Source organism: Neomonachus schauinslandi, chromosome 8 (genome assembly GCF_002201575.2).
Source record: "Neomonachus schauinslandi chromosome 8, ASM220157v2, whole genome shotgun sequence".
Lineage (NCBI taxonomy): Eukaryota > Metazoa > Chordata > Mammalia > Carnivora > Phocidae > Neomonachus > Neomonachus schauinslandi.
This window is the reverse complement of record NC_058410.1, coordinates 19,354,450-19,372,649: the sequence shown is the minus strand read 5'-3', so window position 1 is coordinate 19,372,649 and position 18,200 is coordinate 19,354,450. Positions and strand designations below refer to the sequence as shown.

The 18,200-nt window shown below is 37.8% G+C and overlaps 1 protein-coding gene across 1 annotated transcript in view; it reads left to right on the top strand.

Annotated features, from left to right (window-relative positions):
- ADGB (androglobin) overlaps positions 1 to 18,200 on the top strand; it is a 156,978-nt gene that overhangs the window by 69,839 nt on the left and 68,939 nt on the right. Inside the window, 3 exon segments of the mRNA XM_021693470.1 lie at positions 3,335 to 3,464; positions 16,514 to 16,550; positions 17,429 to 17,615. Of these exon segments, the coding sequence (XP_021549145.1) occupies positions 3,335 to 3,464; positions 16,514 to 16,550; positions 17,429 to 17,615 (354 nt within the window).

The following is an 18,200-nucleotide window of genomic DNA, read 5'->3' as shown; positions in this document are numbered from 1 at the left end:
GGAATGTAAGCTGATGAAGAAGTGCAGTTGAACTTGAGATCAGAAGTCAGTTGATTGCACTGTTTTACTTTTAGAGCCTCTTTACATCACAGCCAGTTAATTGACATTGTATGAACTCTATTTAAGTTGAAAATATTAGAGAGATTCTTTAAATCATTTACCGTCAAGGCTCCTGTCAGTTCTATGCACCAACAACTGACCACTGAGAAGTGGGTTGGGAGGGACCCCTAGGCAGCACTCCTCTGGATAGTCCTTGGCAGTTAGTAATGTCAAGCCTCGAGGGACAGCTTTATCAACTGAAAAGACAGTTTGCTGCAACGTTTGATTTCAAAAATTTGTTACCGTTACAAATTTGTAAATCTATTTTCCCTCAAACTTTTAACTTTTCATAAAATCTTATTTTATAGCTAAATCTATTAATATCCATACAAGTTTTAAATAAACTTAGTTTGCCAGATTTATTTAAACATTTTAAGTGACATTTGCTACATCACTATATTTTGTTATCTCCCTAAGTACTTTAAGAGACAAAAATCATAGCAAATAAAATCTTGCCAAGTATTTAAATCCTTATAAAAGTTCAAATAATCAAACTTATGTGTTTTGAGAACCTTAATTTTTCCTATATATGCTATTAGTTTTTACAAACCAAAATTTTCTTACATGTTGTAAATTAATCATGAAGCTAAAATTAAATATGCCATACATTTTAAAGCCTAATTTGTTGGATTATATAACATGCTAAGTTCTTTCATATGTTACAAATACAAAATAGCATATATACATAGAATTTTTCTGAACTTAATATAAAAATGTTAGTGCTTCATAATTTTTCTAATTAATTTTATACTTAGTATGACCCACTAAATGATAATTTTTCCATTCCAAATAACTTTTAATTATCTCTCAACTGATTGAGATTGCATACTAATCAGAGATTTTGTGGATTTTGAAAGCCATGGCTGCAGACCACCAGGACAAATTTTCTCACGATTGAAAAATGCCATACCCAGACTTCTAGAATCTCTGTGTCAATAGGCACCACAAATGGATTGGTTTCATAGCCTGAATTCCCCAAGTTACTCCCTTACTCGATTTCCTTATGTCTTCTTTCAGCTTCATTATCTGGTCAAGGTGGACAGATCTAGGTGACTCTGACACCTGATTGGATTCAACTAATCTAGTCACTGTTTGAATCTGTTGTGGATTTCCTAGCTTCTTTATTCAGTCCGGCAGAGCCAAAAACAAAGATATGTGAATGACATTTCATCCTACATGGAAGAAAGGTCCCTTGTCCTGCTTTGCTGTACAGTCAGAGTTCTCAGGTCAACGTGAGTGTAAGCCCTTTTTTTGGCAAGTCCTTGAGAGTGACTGCTATCACAAGTGCTTTTCCCTGAAACAGTGTAGCAACTTGCCAAATTTGCCCATTCTTGGCTCCTGGCCTAGTGGGAATCAGAACCTCACAAATATGTCTGTGCTACCCTCTAGTGGCGGTTTCAGGTAAATCAGAGAGGCTTAGCTTGAGGTGAATTAAGAACTTTTGCTGAATACAAGGGAAAAAAAAAGTGTAGGAAATCTGTATACATGAAATTTAATTTTATCTTTGAAAAGTACATGGGCACCTGGGTGGCTCAGTTGTTAAGCGCCTGCCTTCGGCTCAGGTCATGATCCCAGGGTCCTGGGATTGAGCCCCCCATCTGGGCTCCCTGCTCAGCAGGAAGCCTGCTTCCTCCTCTCCTACCTCCCCTGCTTGTGTTCCCTCCCTCTCTGTGTGTCTCTCTCTGTCAAATAAATAAATAAAATCTTTTTTTAAAAAAGAAAAGTATGTAACCTAGAAAAAAAGTACATAACCTTTTTGTATTTACTATAACAAATGTCTTTTTATTGTGCCTATGAATTTGTAGGAATGACAATGGCAATTTAAGGTCATATCAAGAATTACTGGAAAGGGAATATTGTACATTTCAGTAGCTAGTACAAAAGTCACAGTTATAAACTCAAGTGCTCAAGACTCACTCAAATTTTTGACTCTGAGTCCCATTCCACTGATACATTATTCTGATACTGAGTTAAATCAAGTCCAAATGTCAAATTCTGACATTCTGGTCATCAACATTTAAAGATGACCACCATAGTTTTATTTTATATTATTTTTAAAAAAGATTTTATTTCTTTATTTGACAGAGAGAGAGCACAAGCAGGGGGAGTGGCAGGCAGAGGCAGAGAGAGAAGCAGGCTCCCCGCAGAGCAAGGGAAGCCCGATGTGGGACTCCATCCCAGGACCAGGATCATGACCTGAGCCGAAGGCAGTCTCTTAACCAACTGAGCCACCCAGGCGCCTGACTGCCATAGTTTTAAAATAGCATTCCAGAAAATTTTTACAACAATGTATTGACTGATAGAGATATTTCTTCAGTAGTGTAGAAAGCAAGTTAATGTTTTTAACATGAAATAAAAATTTATTATTAGATGTAAAAGGAGATGATAAAATCAACGAAACCAGAAATTTCTTTTTTTTTTTTTTTTTAAGATTTCATTTATTTATTTGACAGAGACAGAGAGAGAGAGAAAGAGTAGGGGGAGTGGGAGAGGGAGAAGCAGGCTTCCTGCCGAGCATGGAGCCTGATGCAGGGCTCGATCCCAGGACCCTAGGATCATGACCTGAGCTGAAGGCAGCCGCTTAACCGACTGAGCCATCCAGGCACCCTGAAAACAGAAATTTCTACTGTTGACAAAACTGCTGTTATTTAATGTACAATGCAGTATCAGCCAGCCATAAAAAAAGAAGGAAATCTTGCCATTTGTAACAACATGGCTGGAACTTAAGGGCGTTCTGCTAAGTGAAATAAGTCAGACAGAGAAAGACGAATGCCATATGATCTCACTTATATGTGGAATCTAAAAAATCAAAAACAAAAATAAACACCCAAGATACAGAGAACAGATTGATGGCTGCCAGAGGAAGAGGGTGGCTGAAATGGGTAAAGTGGGGTCAAAAGGTACAAACTTCCAGTTATAAAATAAGTCATGAGATATAATGTACAGCATGATGGCTGTAGTTAACAATGCTGTATTGTATATTTGAAAGTTGCTAAGAGAGTAAATCCTAAGAGTTCTCATCACAAAGAAAAAAATTGCAAGTAGATGTGGTGATGGATGTTAACTAGACTAGTGATCATCTTATAATGTATATGAATATCAAATCATCATGTTGTACACCTGAAACTAATGTTATATGGCAATTATACCTCAATAAAAAAGAAACTGCAGTTATTTATTAGTAACTTTAAATAAGAAATTAAAGTAACAGAAGTTTGTTTTTTTTTTTCGTTAGTCATTTTGTACAATCTTTTATTAAGAAAGGGATGCCTCCAGGATTTGATTTATCCTCCATTACTGAAAATGATGAAACCACCACCATTAGCCAGCCAGACTTAAGCCAATTGACAGGAGCAGTATCTCAGGTAACTATGTTACTCTTATTATTGGCCCAATTCTTAATTATCAAATATCTTTTCTTAAATTGTGAAATATACACAAAAGCCTGTATAATGTGCATTTGGACAGAATAAAGAACACTGTGCAAATAAGCTTTTTAGATTATAAAGTGGCATATTCATGCCTTAGAGAAGTCCCCTGTGCATCTCCTATCTGCCATTCAGAGTTTGGTGTTAACCAAGCCCATACTCTTCTTCTTCTTCTTTTTTTAAGATTTTATTTATTTGAGAGAGAGAGAGAGTGTGTGTGAGCAAGACAGCCCAAGCAGGGGGAGCAGCAGAGAGAGAGGGAGAAGCAGACTTCCCACTGCGCAGGGAGCTGGATGTGGGGCTCGATCCCAGGACCCTGAGATCATGACTTGAGCCGAAGGCAGACGCTTAACCGACTGAGCCACCCAGGCATCCCAAGCCCATACTCTCCTAATTTTGCCAATTATGTATATACATTTATAAACAATATAACCTTAATTTAATTGTTATACAATTTTATTTAAATGCACTCATTAATTCCTTGGGGATTCCCTTCACTTAGCATCATTTATGAAATTTGCCTTTTGTTGCGTGTCACAGTTCATTCATTTCACTGGTTGAAGGTATCTAATATATAACCAAACTACTTTTTTTTAAATCTTGGCATTGTTAATGGCTATACTCATTGCTTCTTGTTTCTTTTTTCTTCTTTCAGATTTTTATTTAAATTCTAGTTAGTTAACATAAAGTGTAATATTGGCTTCAGGAGTAGAATTTAGTGATTCCTCACTTACATCTAACACCCAGTGCTCATCATAACAAGTGCCCTCCTTAATGCCCATCCCCCATTCAGCCCACTTCCCTCCATCACCCCTCAGTTTGTTCTCTATCTTTTTTTTTTATTTTTTTTTTAAAGATTTATTTATTTGAGAGAGAGAATGAGAGAGAGCACATGAGAGAGGGGAGGGTCAGAGGGAGAAGCAGACTCCCTGCCGAGCAGGGAGCCCGATGCGGGACTCGATCCAGGGACTCCAGGATCATGACCTGAGCCGAAGGTAGTCGCTTAACCAACTGAGCCACCCAGGCGCCCTGTTCTCTATCTTTAAGAGTCTCTTGTGATTTGCTTCCCTCTCTCTCTCTTTTTTTTCCTTTCCCATATGCTCATCTGTTTTGTTTCTTAAATTCCACACATGAGTGAGATCATATGGTATTTGTCTTTCTCTGACTGACTTATTTTGCTTAGCATAACACACTCTAGCTCCATCCATGTTGCTGCAAATGGCAAGATTTCATTCTTTTTGATGGCTGAGTAATATTCCATTGTACATATATATCACCTCTTCTTTATCCATTCATCAGTCAATGGACATTCTGGCTCTTTCCATAGTTTGGCTATTGCTGATAGTGCTACGATAAACATTGGGAGCTTCTTGTTTCTTACCACTGTAAGCAGCAATACCATGACTATTCTTGTATGTCCCTGCGCACATGAGCCAGTGTTTCCTGAGTTCCAGAGTGTGTAACCTTTTATGTGCTATGGCTCCCTGGCCAATTTTGTAAAACTTTAACACACAATGAAAATAACTCGTCTGCGTCTACGTATTAGTTGAGTATTGATGATAGGGAACAGTGGAAAACAAAATAGCTGTTTGGGTTAGCACCATGAGAACACATAACTTCACTGTTTGGTGGTGGAATGACTGCTAAGTATCGTTGCCAACTGGTTGGCCCACTACAGGTCATGGGCTTATCTGTAGAGAGTAACACATGACTACTTGAAACCTAACAATGGGCCTCGTAACTGCACAGTTTCAGAGTAGTGATCAATACATGTGACATTTGAAGATACTTGCAACAACTGTAATAATATGTAAAATGCTGTGATTTCTTTCGTAGATGAAGTCACAGTTATTGCTAATAACATTGTGGCTTACCCACCTGCACTGATAAATTGATAACTAAAGAAAATCTCAACTTGGACTAAAGATGAAATTTTTTCAACTCTCCATGTTCATGGATTCCTGAAATCTTAATTATGGGCCCCAGGGGACATTAGACTGGGAAGTCCTGCTCCAGGATGTGATTCTGGGAGTAAAATTGATGGGTCATGGGGCATTCACCCATTTAACATTACAACAAGATGCCAAATAATTTTCCAGTGTAGTTGTATCAATATCCACATCTGTCAGCCCTGCATAAGAATTTTCTTTGCAAGGCATCGTGGCCAACACTTATGGTGCCTGATATTTCAACTTTTGCCAGTGTGGTGGGTGTCAAAGGGTATTTATCTTTTAATAGGTAATATGTTCACATGTTCAAAAATAAAAATATAAGGGGCCCCTGGGTGGTGCAGTCAGTTAAGCATCCGACTCTTGGTTTTAGCTCAGGTCATGATCTCAGGGTTGTGAGATTGAGCCCCACGTGTGGGCTGACTGTGGAGCCTGCTTTAAATTCTCTCTTCCTCCCCCTCTGGTCCTCCCGCTCATGCTCTCTCTCAAGTAAATAAATCTTTTAAAAAATTAAAAAAAATAAAATATAAGGTATACATGAAGAACTCCTGTTTCTATTAATATACTTTTCCATTTTCACCGCTCTGCACTCTGTAGGACATTTTCTGCATTTTGTTACGCAAATTCAGAAAAACACACAGATAATATTCCATAACGTCCCTTTTTCTATTCAAAATTTAACAAAAGAGTTTTTACTTAATAAGTACTAGAGATAATTTCATATCTATACATAAAGCGTGTCTTTATTCTTAAAGTTGAATAATATTTCATTAGGTGAATGAACCCTAGTCCATTTCCACTAATCTCTCTAGATGGTATAAGATACCTTGCATACCATTGCATTCAAGTGACAATTATTTTTTAGTATTAGTTGAAAAACAGACTAACAAATGAGAAATCTGGTAAAGAGAATGAATATATTTTAACATTTTTAAAGTTTTTCTTTAGTTTTAAGCTATTCCATGCAATAGTTTTAGAAAGTCAAAAACACCATAAAAATAGTCAATCTGTCTTTTTTAATTTAATTTAATTTTTTTATTATGTTATGTTAATCACCATACATTACATCATTAGTTTTTGATGTAGTGTTCCATGATTCATTGTTTGCGTATAACACCCAGTGCTCCATTCAATACGTGCCCTCTTTAATACCCATCACCAGGTTAACACATCCCCCCACCCCCCTCTCCTCTAGAACCGTCAGTTTGTTTCTCAGAGTCCATAGTCTCTCATGGTTCGTCTCCCCTTCCGATTTCCCCCCCTTCATTCTTCCCTTCCTGCTATCTTCTTCTTCTTTTTTTTAACATATAATGTATTATTTGTTTCAGAGGTACAGGTCTGTGATTCAAGAGTCTTATACAATTCACAGCACTCACCATAGCACATACCCTCCCCAATGTCTATCACCCAGCCACCCCATCCCTCCCACCCCCCACCACTCCAACAACCCTCAGTTTGTTTCCTGAAATTTAGAATTCCTCATATCAGTGAGGTCATATGATACATGTCTTTCTCTGATTGACTTATTTTGCTCAGCATAATACCCTCCAGTTCCATCCATGTCATTGCAAATGGCAAGATTTCATTCCTTTTGGTGGCTGCATAATATTCCATTGTATATATACACCACATCTTCTTTATCCATTCATCTGTTGATGGACATCTTGGCTCTTTCCATAGTTTGGCTATTGCCGACATTGCTGCTGTAAACATCGGGGTGTACATACCCCTTCGGATCCCTACATTTCTATCTTTGGGGTAAATAACCAGTAGTGCAATTGCTGGATTATATGGAAGCTCTATTTTCAACTTTTTGAGGAACCTCCATACTGTTTTCCAGAGTGGCTGCACCAGCTTGCATTCCCACCAACAGTGTAGGAGAGTTCCCCTTTCTCCACATTCCTGCCGACATCTGTCGTTTCCTGACTTGTTCATTTTAGCCATTCTGACTGGTGTGAGGTGGTATGTCATTGATGTTTTGATTTGGATTTCCCTGATGCTGAGTGATGTTGAGCACTTTTTCATGTGTCTGTTGGCCATTTGGATGTCTTCTTTGGAAAAATGTCTGTTCATGTCTTCTGACCATTTCTTGATTGGATCATTTGTTCTTTGGGTGTTGAGTTTAAGAAGTTCTTTTTTTTTTTTTTTTTAAAGATTTTATTTATTTGACAGAGAGAGACACAGTGAGAGAGGGAACACAAGCAGGGGGAGTGGGAGAGAGAGAAGCAGGGTTCCTGTGGAGTAGAGAGCCTGATGCAGGGCTCGATCCCAGGACCCTGGGATCATGACCTGAGCCAAAGGCAGACGCCTAACAACTGAGCCACCCAGGTGCCCCGAGTTTAAGAAGTTCTTTATAGATTTTGGATACTAGCCCTTTATCTGATATGTCATTTGCAAATATCTTCTCCCATTCTGCTAGAACTCATATAGGAATTCAGTAAAGTGGTTTTGTTGACTGTTTCTTTTGCTGTGCAAAAGCTTTTTAACTTGATGAAGTCCCAATTGTTCATTTTTGCCCTTGCTTACCTTGCCTTTGCCGATGTTTCTAGGAAGAAGTTGCTGCGGCTGAGGTCGAAGAGGTTGCCGCCTGTGTTCTCCTTTAGGATTTTGATGGGCTCCTGTCTCACATTAGATCTTTCAACCATTTTGAGTCTATTTTTTGTGTGGTGTAGGGAAATGGTCCAGTTTCATTCTTCTGCATGTGGCTGTCCAATTTTCCCAACACTGTTTGTTGAAGAGACTGTCTTTTTTCCATTGGACATTCTTTCCTGCTTTGTCAAAGATGAGTTGACCATAGAGTTGAGGGTCCATTTCTGGGCTCTCTATTCTGTTCCATTGATCTATGTGTCTGTTTTTGTGCCAGTACCATACTGTCTTGATGATGACAGCTTTGTAATAGAGCTGGAAGTCCAGAATTGTGATGCCACCAGCTTTGCTTTTCTTTTTCAATGTTACTCTGGCTATTCAGGGTCTTTTCTGATTCCATACAAATTTTAGGATTATTTGTTTCATTTCTTTGAAAAAAGTGGATGGTATTTTGATAGGGATTGCATTGAATGTGTAGATTGCTCTAGGTAGCATTGACATCTTCACAATATTTGTTCTTCCAATCCATGAGCATCGGACGTTTTTCCATTTCTTTGTGTCTTCCTCAATTTCTTTCATGAGTATTTTATAGTTTTCTGAGTACAGATCCTTTGCCTCTTTGGTTAGATTCATTCCTAGATATCTCATGGTTTTGGGTGCAATTGTAAATGGGATTGACTCCTTAATTTCTTTCTTCTGTCTTATTGTTGGTGTATAGGAATGCCACTGATTTCTGTGCATTGATTTTATATCCTGCCACTTTACTGAATTCCTGTATGAGTTCTAGCAGTTTTGGGGTGGAGTCTTTTGGGTTTTCCACATAAAATATCATATCATCTGCAAAGAGTGAGAGTTTGATGTCTTCTTTGCCAATTCAGATGCCTTTTATTTCTTTCTGTTGTCTGATTGCTGTGGCTAGGACTTCTAGTACTATGTTGAATAGCAGTGGTGGTAAGTGGACATCCCTGCCATGTTCCTGACCTTAGGGGGAAAGCTCTCAGTTTTTTCCCCATTGAGAAGGATATTCGCTGTGGGTTTTTCATAGATGGCTTTTATGATATTGAGGTATGTACCCTCTATGCCTATACTCTGAAGAGTTTTGATCAAGAAAGGATGCTGTACTTTGTCAAATGCTTTTTCTGCATCTATTGAGAAGATCATATGGTTCTTGTTCTTTCTTTGATTAAATTATTGTATCACATTGATTGATTTGTGGATGTTGGACCAAATTTGCAGCCCAGGAATAAATCCCACTTGGTCGTGGTGAATAATCCTTTTAATGTACTGTTGGATCCTATTGGCTAGTATTTTGGTAAGAATTTTTGCATCCATGTTCATCAAGGATATTGGTCTGTACTTCTCCTTTTTGATGGGGTCTTTGTTTGGTTTTGGGATCAGGGTAATGGTGGCCTCATAAAATGAGTTTGGAAGTTTTCCTTCCATTTCTATTTTCTGGAACAGTTTCAGAAGAATAGGTATTAACTCTTCTTTAAATGTTTGGTAGAATTCCCCTGGGAAGCCATCTGGCTCTGGACTTTTGTTTGTTGGGAGATTTTTGATTACTGCTTCAATTTCCTTAGTGGTTATAGGTCTGTTCAGGTTTTCTAGTTCTTCCTGGTTCAGTTTCGGTAGTTGATACATCTCTAGGAATGCATCCATTTCTTCCAGATTATCTAATTTGCTGGCTTATAGTTGCTCATAATATGTTCTTATAATTGTTTGTATTTCTTTGGTGTTGGTTGTGATCTCTCCTCTTTCATTCATGATTCTGTTGATTTGGGTCATTTCTCTTTTCTTTTTGATAAGTCTGGCCAGGGGTTTATCAATCTTATTAATTCTTTCAGAGAACCAGCTCCTAGTTTCGTTGATCTGTTCTACTGTTCTTTTGGTTTCTATTTCATTAATTTCTGCTCTGATTTTTATTATTTTTCTTCTCTTGCTGGATTTAGGCTTTATTTGCTGTTCTTTCTCCAGCTCCTTAGGTGTAGGGTTAGGTTGTGTATTTGAGACCTTTCTTGTTTCTTAAGAAAGGCTTGTATTGCTATGTACTTTCCTCTTAGGACTGCCTTTGCTGCATCCCAAAGATTTTGAACAGTTGTGTTTTCATTTTCATTGGTTTCCATGAATTTTTTTAATTCTTCTTTAATTTCCTGGTTGACCCATTCATTCTTTAGTAGGATGCTTGTTAGCCTCCATGTATTTGAGTTCTTTCTGACTTTCCTCTTGTGATTGAGTTCTAGTTTCAAAACATTGTGGTCTGAAAATATGCAGGGGATGATTCCAATCTTTTGGTACCAGTTGAGACCTGATTTGTGACCTAGGATGTGATCAATTCTGGAGAATGTTCCATGGGCACTAGAGAAGAATGTGTATTCTGTTGCTTTGGGATGGAATGTTCTGAATATATCTGTGAAGTCCATTTGGTCCAGTGTGTCATTTAAAGTCTTTATTTCCTTGTTGATCTTTTGCTTAGATGATCTGTCCATTTCAGTGAGGGGGGTGTTAAAGTCTCCCACTATTATTGTATTGTTGACTATGTGTTTCTTTGCTTTTGTTATTAATTGCCTTATATAATTGGCTGCTCCCATGTTAGGGGCATAGATATTTACAATTGTTAGATCTTCTTGTTGGATAGACCCTTTAAGTAGGATATAGTGTCCTTCCTCGTCTCTTATTGTAGTCGTTGGTTTAAAATCTAATTTGTCTGATATAAGGATTGCCACCCCAGCTTTCTTTTGGTGTCCATTAGCATGGTAAATGGTTTTCCACCCCCTCACTTTCAATCTGGAGGTGTATTTGGGTCTAAAATGAGTCTCTTGCAGAAGCATATCGATGGGTCTTGTTTTTTATCCAATCTGATACCCTGTGTCTTTTGATTGGGGCATTTAGCCCATTTACATTCAAGGTAACTATTGAAAGATATGAATTTATTGCCATTGTATTGCCTGTAAGGTGACTGTTGCTGTATATTGTCTGTGTTCCTTTCTGGTCTATGTTACTTTTAGGCTCTCTCTTTGCTTAGAGGACCCCTTTCGATATTTCTTGTAGGGCTGGTTTTGTGTTTGCAAATTCTGTTAGTTTTTGTTTGTCCTGGAAGGTTTTTAGCTCTCCTTCTATTTTCAATGACAGTCTAGCTGGATATAGTATTCTTGGCTGCATATTTTTCTCATTTAGTGCTCTGAATATATCATGCCAGTCCTTTCTGGCCTGCCAGGTCTCTGTGGATAGGTCTGTTGCCAATCTAATGTTTCTACCATTGTAGGTTACAGATCTCTTCTCCCGAGCTGCTTTCAGATTTTCTCTTTGTCTCTGAGACTTGTAAGTTTTATCATTAGATGTCGGGGTATTGACCTATTTTTATTGATTTTGAGGGGGGTTCTCTCTGCCTCCTGGATTTTGATGCCTGTTTCCTTCCCCAAATTAGGGAAGTTCTCTGCTATAATTTGCTCCAGTATATCTTCTGCCCCTCTCTCTTTTTCTTCTTCTTCTGGGATCCCAGTTCTTCTAATATTGTTTCATCTTATGGTATTACTTATCTCTCGAATTCTGCCCTCATGATCCAGTAGTTGTTTATCTCTCTTTTTCTCAGCGTCTTTATTTTTCATCATTTGGTCTTCTATATCACTAATTTTCTCTTCTGCCTCATTTATCCTAGCAGTTAGAGCCTCCATTTTTGATTGAACCTCATTAATAGCCTTTTTGATTTTGACTTGGTTAGATTTTAGTTCTTTTATTTCTCCAGAAAGAGTTTCTCTAATATCTTCCATGCTTTTTTCAAGCCCAGCTAGTATCTTTAAAATCATTCTGAACTCTAGTTCTGACATCTTACTAATGTCCGTATTGATTAGGTCCCTGGCAGTTGGTACTGCCTCTTGTTATTTTTTTTGAGGTGATTTTTTTCCATCTTGTTATTTTGTCCAGAGGAGAATAGATGAATGAGAGAACAAAATGGTAACAGGGTAGCAACGTCCCCGGAAAAATATACACTAAACAAATCAGAAGAGAACTGAAAGCAGGGGAAAAGGAAGGGAAAGAAAGAAAAAAGAAAAAAAAAAAGAAGAAAAAGAAAAAGATAAAAACAAACAAACAAACAAACAAAAAACCAGAATATGATCAAATATGATCAGGCTGGTGCATAGATCAGTGCCACACACTAGATTTTGGGTGTATTTTGGTCTGTTAGAAGAAAGTGCCTCCCAAAATTTTAAAGAAAGAAAAACTTATATATGTACAAATATAAGGGTTAATATGATGAAGGGATGGAATATGACTGTAAAGCGAAAATTATAAAAAATTTTATAAAAGGAATTGATAAGTTGGTTGAAAAAAGAAAGAAGAGGATGTAAAAAAAAAAAAAAAGGGAGAGAATGTGATCAGGCAGGAGACTAGAACAAAGCCAGAGATTTAGGGTATATTTTGGTCTGTTAGAAGAAACTGTATCCCAAAATTTTAAAGAGAAAACAACTTATATATATATATACCAAAAATAAGGTTAATTACTATGAAGGGATAGAATATGACTCTCAAAATGAAAAATAAAAAAGATTTTTTAAAAAAGAGATTGATAAGATCTTGGTTGAAAAAGGGAAAAAGAAAAATTAAAAAAAAAAAAGAAAAAAGTTAAAAAAAATTAACTTTGAAAGACTAAAGAATCATTGGAAAAAGGCCATGAACTCTATGTGCAGTATTCCCCTAGCGCTGGAGTTCTGCTGTTCTCATTGATCAGTAAACTTGGTCTTGGCTGGCTGTTCTTGCTGATCTTCTGGGGTCGGGGCCTGTTGCCATGGTTCCCAAATGTCTTTGCTGGAGGGGGAATTGCCCTGCCCTTGCCAGGGGCGGGCTAAGTAATCTGCTTGGGTTTGCTCTCGGGAGCTTTTGTTCCCTGCAAGCTTTTGTACAGCTTTGGAGGATGAGAGTGAAACAGCAGCTTCCCAATCTCCACCCCAGAGGAGCCGAGAACTCGGGGCCCCACTCCTCAGTGCACCCCCAGAGAAAAGCAGTCAATCACTCCCGTTTCCCTGGTCTCCATCCACACTCTGTGCTCACCCGGCCTGTGACTGAGCATTTCTATCTCTGGCACACGACCCCTTGTGGAGTCTGCAAACCCAGCAGATCCCTGCAGGGCACTCCCATGCCACTCCTCCCGGGGGAGGAAGGGGAGTCTCCCCGGATCTGCTGCTTGTTGGGTCCCTGCTGCAAGAGCAGTGGCCGACTGTGCCCTGGATCATGGTTTATGGCAACCCTGAGCTGAGAGCCCACTCCTCGGCTCCGTCTCTGCAGCCGGCTTCCCCACTCCGATACCTGGGAGCTCTGCCGCACTCAGGCACCCCTGGTTTTCCTGTGACCCCGAGGTTCCTGAGACCACACTGTCCCAGCGAGGGTTCCACCCCATGCTTAGCCACTGGAGCGACGTCCCTCAGTGGAGCAGACTTCTAAAAGTTCTGATTTTGTGCTCCACTGCTCTATCACTTGCCAGAAGTGGCCCACGGAGGCCCCCTCCCCTGCCGTCTATCCTCCCGAATATCGCCTTGGATTCATTTCTCCACACGTCCTACCTTCCAGAAAGTGGTCACTTTTTGTTCAGAGAGTTGCTGCTATTCTTTACTTTGGTCTCCTGTTGAGTTTGTAGGTGTTCAGAATGGTTTGATCCCTATCTAGCTGAATTCCTGGGACCAGAAAAAATTTAGGTCTCCTACTCCTCTGCCATCTTGCTCCTCCCCCAATAGTCAATCTGTCTTATTCTTCCTTATTCCCTTAATCTCCCTCCCCAGAGTCAATCACTTTTATTTGTGTTTTCTGGTTTGTATCTCTACATTTCTAAACAGTAGGCATGTACACTGTTTTTCTCTCAGCACTGGTGAAAATACCTAGCATATGGTAGACACAGTTACATCTTTATTGAATGCTGGGATTCTGTTATTTCTTGATCTATCAATTAGATATTACCCCTTGTTGTGGAAGATAAGTATTTAGCACTGCCGTCCTTACTCACCATGGCAAACCTCCACTTTCCTCTGTCTTCCAGATTTGTTTACTTCAGAAGTCTTTGTTGAATCTATATTCTAGCTATATAAGGATTATTACTGTGGAGGCAATAAAGGAAAGAAATTCCCATATCTATCTATCTATCTATCTATCTATCTATCTATCTATCTATCTATCATCTATCTATCCATCTATCATCTATCTATCATCTATCAATCATCTGATATATCCCATTTTGTTTATTCATTCATCCATCAACGGACACTTGATGAATAATTCTGCTATGACCATGGGTGTAAAAATATCTCTTTGAGACACTGCCTTCAATTCTGTTGGGTTTATATCCAAATGTGGAATTGTTGGATCACATGGTAAGTCTACTTTAATTTTTCAGGATCTACCATACTGTTTTTCACTTTATATTCTCACTCTGAGTGCACAAGACTTCCAATTTCTCCACATCCTCACCAACATGCGCTCTTGTTTTTATTTTTTTATAATAGCAGTCATCATAACGGGTGTGAGGTTGTATCTCACTATACTTTTGATTGGCATTTCCCTAATGATTAGTGATGTTGAGCATCTTTTCATATGATTTTTTATCACTTATATATCATCTTTGGATAAATATCTAAGTCCTTTGCCCATTTTTAAATTAGTTTATTTGGTTTTTGTTGTTCTTTGTATAAGTTCTTCATATATTGTTGATGCTACCCTTTTATCAGATACATGATTTGCAGATATTTTCTCCCATTCCACAGGTTGCATCTTCATGGTATTGATTGTGTCCTTTGATGCACAGAATTTTTTTATTTTGATGTAGTCCAGTTTATTTAGTTTTACATTTGTTATTGCTGTTGTTTAGTTTCATATCCAAGAAATCACTGCCAAATCAATGTCATGAAGCTTTCCCCCTATGTTTTCTTCTAAAAGATGTATAGCTCTAATCTCTTTGTCTTTGTGTCAACCTTGTCATCCAAACTTTCTGTTGAGTTTATTTCACGTTCCTATTTTTAGTTTCTAAGAGCTCCCATTCTTGATTGTATTTTTGTAGAAGTTTCTTATTTGATAGATGGATATTCTCTGATCTTTCTGATATTACCAATTTAAAAAATGTATCCCTATATAATTGTTTTTGTTTTCTATTAATCTTCCCATGTACACCCTTTAGTTTCTTTAAGTCTCCTTCCTCAATTGTCTGGTGATACTTTGTTGCACATATATATATCTAAGGAATTCATGACATTAATTAGCTGCTGATTGGAAGTGGCTTTATAGAATGCTAGAGCTTGTCAGCTAGTAGGATAATTAATTTAGGATAATTGGTGATAAATGAGCTTCATTTGGGGGTGGGATTAGCTCCAAATGCAGATTCCTTGGAGGTTTTTCCCTGGCCTTGGTCAGTTTCTCTAGTTAAGAATCCTCTAATCTCCCTGCTGGGGTGGAATGGGGCCCAGGGGTTAGTAGACACTTATCCATCAGTGTTATTGCAGCCAAGCAGTACAGAGGAGCCGAGAGTCTCAAAGTTCAGCATGTGGACTTTCACTTAATTCCTCTCCTTTCTGTAGAGGCAGCTTCTTTTGTTTCCCATGGTACCTGTGAACCCAGATCTGGAGATTGCTCATTTAATTTCTCCACATGAAGCAATTTCCAATGTCTTGTTTAGGCAGAAGGCTAGATGTTAAATCAGAAAGGATTACAGCAAAATGGGGATTTGTCTGTTCCTTAAATAGACATTTAACCCAATCCTGTATTTTGATATGAGGCCGTATAGCATTCTCTCCTTCTGAGATGCCTGTTAATCATTTCTGGGGCCCTAAGGCATGGATGGACTTGCTTCTCACTAGTTTCTCAGGTAGCTCTGCTCTGTTATCACCTGCATCCCTTTATATCATCCAAAATATTGTTGCCATCATCCATCGTGTGTCTGTATGAGTTTGTACCATTTTACCTTTTATACATATTTTAATTGTGTCACAGAGAAAACAGAATTGCACAAATGAATTCACCTTCATTTCCCTGTTAAAATTTGGAAAAACCATTTTTTATAATTTGAAACCCACCTTTCTAGGTTCTGTATGTTAACTGCCAGTTATAATCTCTTCTTATTATATTCAATCTGTAATAATGTCAGGTGCTTCATACCAAGCCAAATAACTACTTGAGGATATTATTGTTTTAATTTAACTTTTAAGACTCAATAATTTAATAAACTCTCATATTCTGGGTTTTAATGTCACAAACTTAAACCCTCAGCCTATTATTGAATTAAATTCATATCTTTGAACTTTAAGGTTAAAAACAAAGTTTCTGCTTTACCATGTTTTAGTAACTATTGGCAGAAATCTATTTCTTCAATGATTAAAAGACAGTATTAACTCTTTTAAAAGCATTTGTGCTTTAAATAGCTAACATGTTTTGCTGAATTTATAAATGGTTTCTTAACGTGTTCCTTTCACTTCACAGGGTAATATTATTTCACAAGTTATACTTGGAAAAGGTAAATTAATAATCTTCTCATGACTTTCACAAACATCAAAGCACAAGGGATCTCTGCTTCTTGACAGCTCTTAGCTGTCTCTTCTCCTGGCTCTTGGCGGCCTGTCTCCTGTGTCTCCTCTGATGTGTTAAGTCTAATCTACTCTGAGCTAGAAAAATCAGATAATCTCCCTTGTTAAATTCATGCTTAAAGTAAAAATAAAAGATGATCTGATTAAGGGCCCAAGAGTACAGTTCATGTGTTTTAACACATGAATGTGATGATCAAAGCAAGGAAACCATCACCAGTTCCTCAGTTCCTAAATATAGACTTGGCCAATCCTGAAATCCAAAAAAGCATTATGTGGGATGTACATATGTAGAATTTTGACTCAAGAAGTCTATAAGAACTTTATGACATTACTTGATCAACATAAAATAAGGTGCAGAATCGCTAACTATGAGGGAGCATTTAAATGGCTTCTGAAATGTATTTATTTCAATAGCTCTTCCGGGTTCTCCTTTCTTCTGGTGCATGAGCTATCCCCTCCCTTCATACGAACATGTCTGCCTGTAGCCGAGGTTAAGTACCTAAACTAGCTAATTTTTGCTGTATCTTAATGATCTGTGAAGAATGGGCACACAAATTTATGAAAGTGATTTCAAAAGTTTTAAACACTCTGCTATTTGTTTAAGTTAGGATTACATTCTCCAGAGTGTATGAAAATGTGTCTCTGCATGGACCTCCCCATATTTGAGGCTTGCATGTAAATGATTGCCTCAGGAAACGTTTTTTCAAAAGTAGACTTCAATATGCAAGTTGCCCTCTATAATTTTCCATATCTCAATAACTTAATATTTAACAATGTAGGTGCAATTGACATGTTTGTCTTCTGCTACACGCAGATGAACTGATAGACCTTGGGCTGAATGACGCAGCCCATCAAGGTGAAGGATTTAGTTTGGAAAGAGATTTGGTCAGCCAGACAACAGCCACACAGGATAAATCACAGGAGGAGTTTGGAACAATAAATAATAGTGTTTCTAAAGAAATATGGTTGGATTTTGAAGACTTCTGTGTATGTTTTCAGTAAGTATAAATTTTTTGTGTGTATTAAATATAGTGGATATATAAGCCATTAATTTTTAGTTATCATTCAAAAGAGTTAAACCAATATTAGTCTGATGTTGATATAGTATCCAGTAAAAATGTTAGAAAGAAAAATAGGTGAGCTGATTGCCCACATAGAATAATAATAGTCAAACAGATCTCAGGTCAGTTTCAGCTCATCCTCAGAGACTTATTTGTTGATGAAGATAAAGATAGTTTATTTACTGAGAGGGATCATTTTTGTCTCTTTAGGACAACTAATTCAATGCAGTTGTTATTATTTTTCTTCAGCTTTATTGACATATAATTGACAAAATTGTAAGATATTTAAAATGCACATGGTGATGAATTGATATACCTTGTGAAAGATTCTCCCCATCGAGTTAACACATCCAACGCCTCACACATTTGCCAATTTGCGGGGGGGTGTGGGACATTTAAGTTCTACTCTCCTAGCAAATTTCAGTGATACAAACTGGTATTATCAATGTTATACATTAGATCCTCAGACCTTATTCATCTTATAACTGAAGATTTGTATCCATTTACCAACCTCTTCCTATT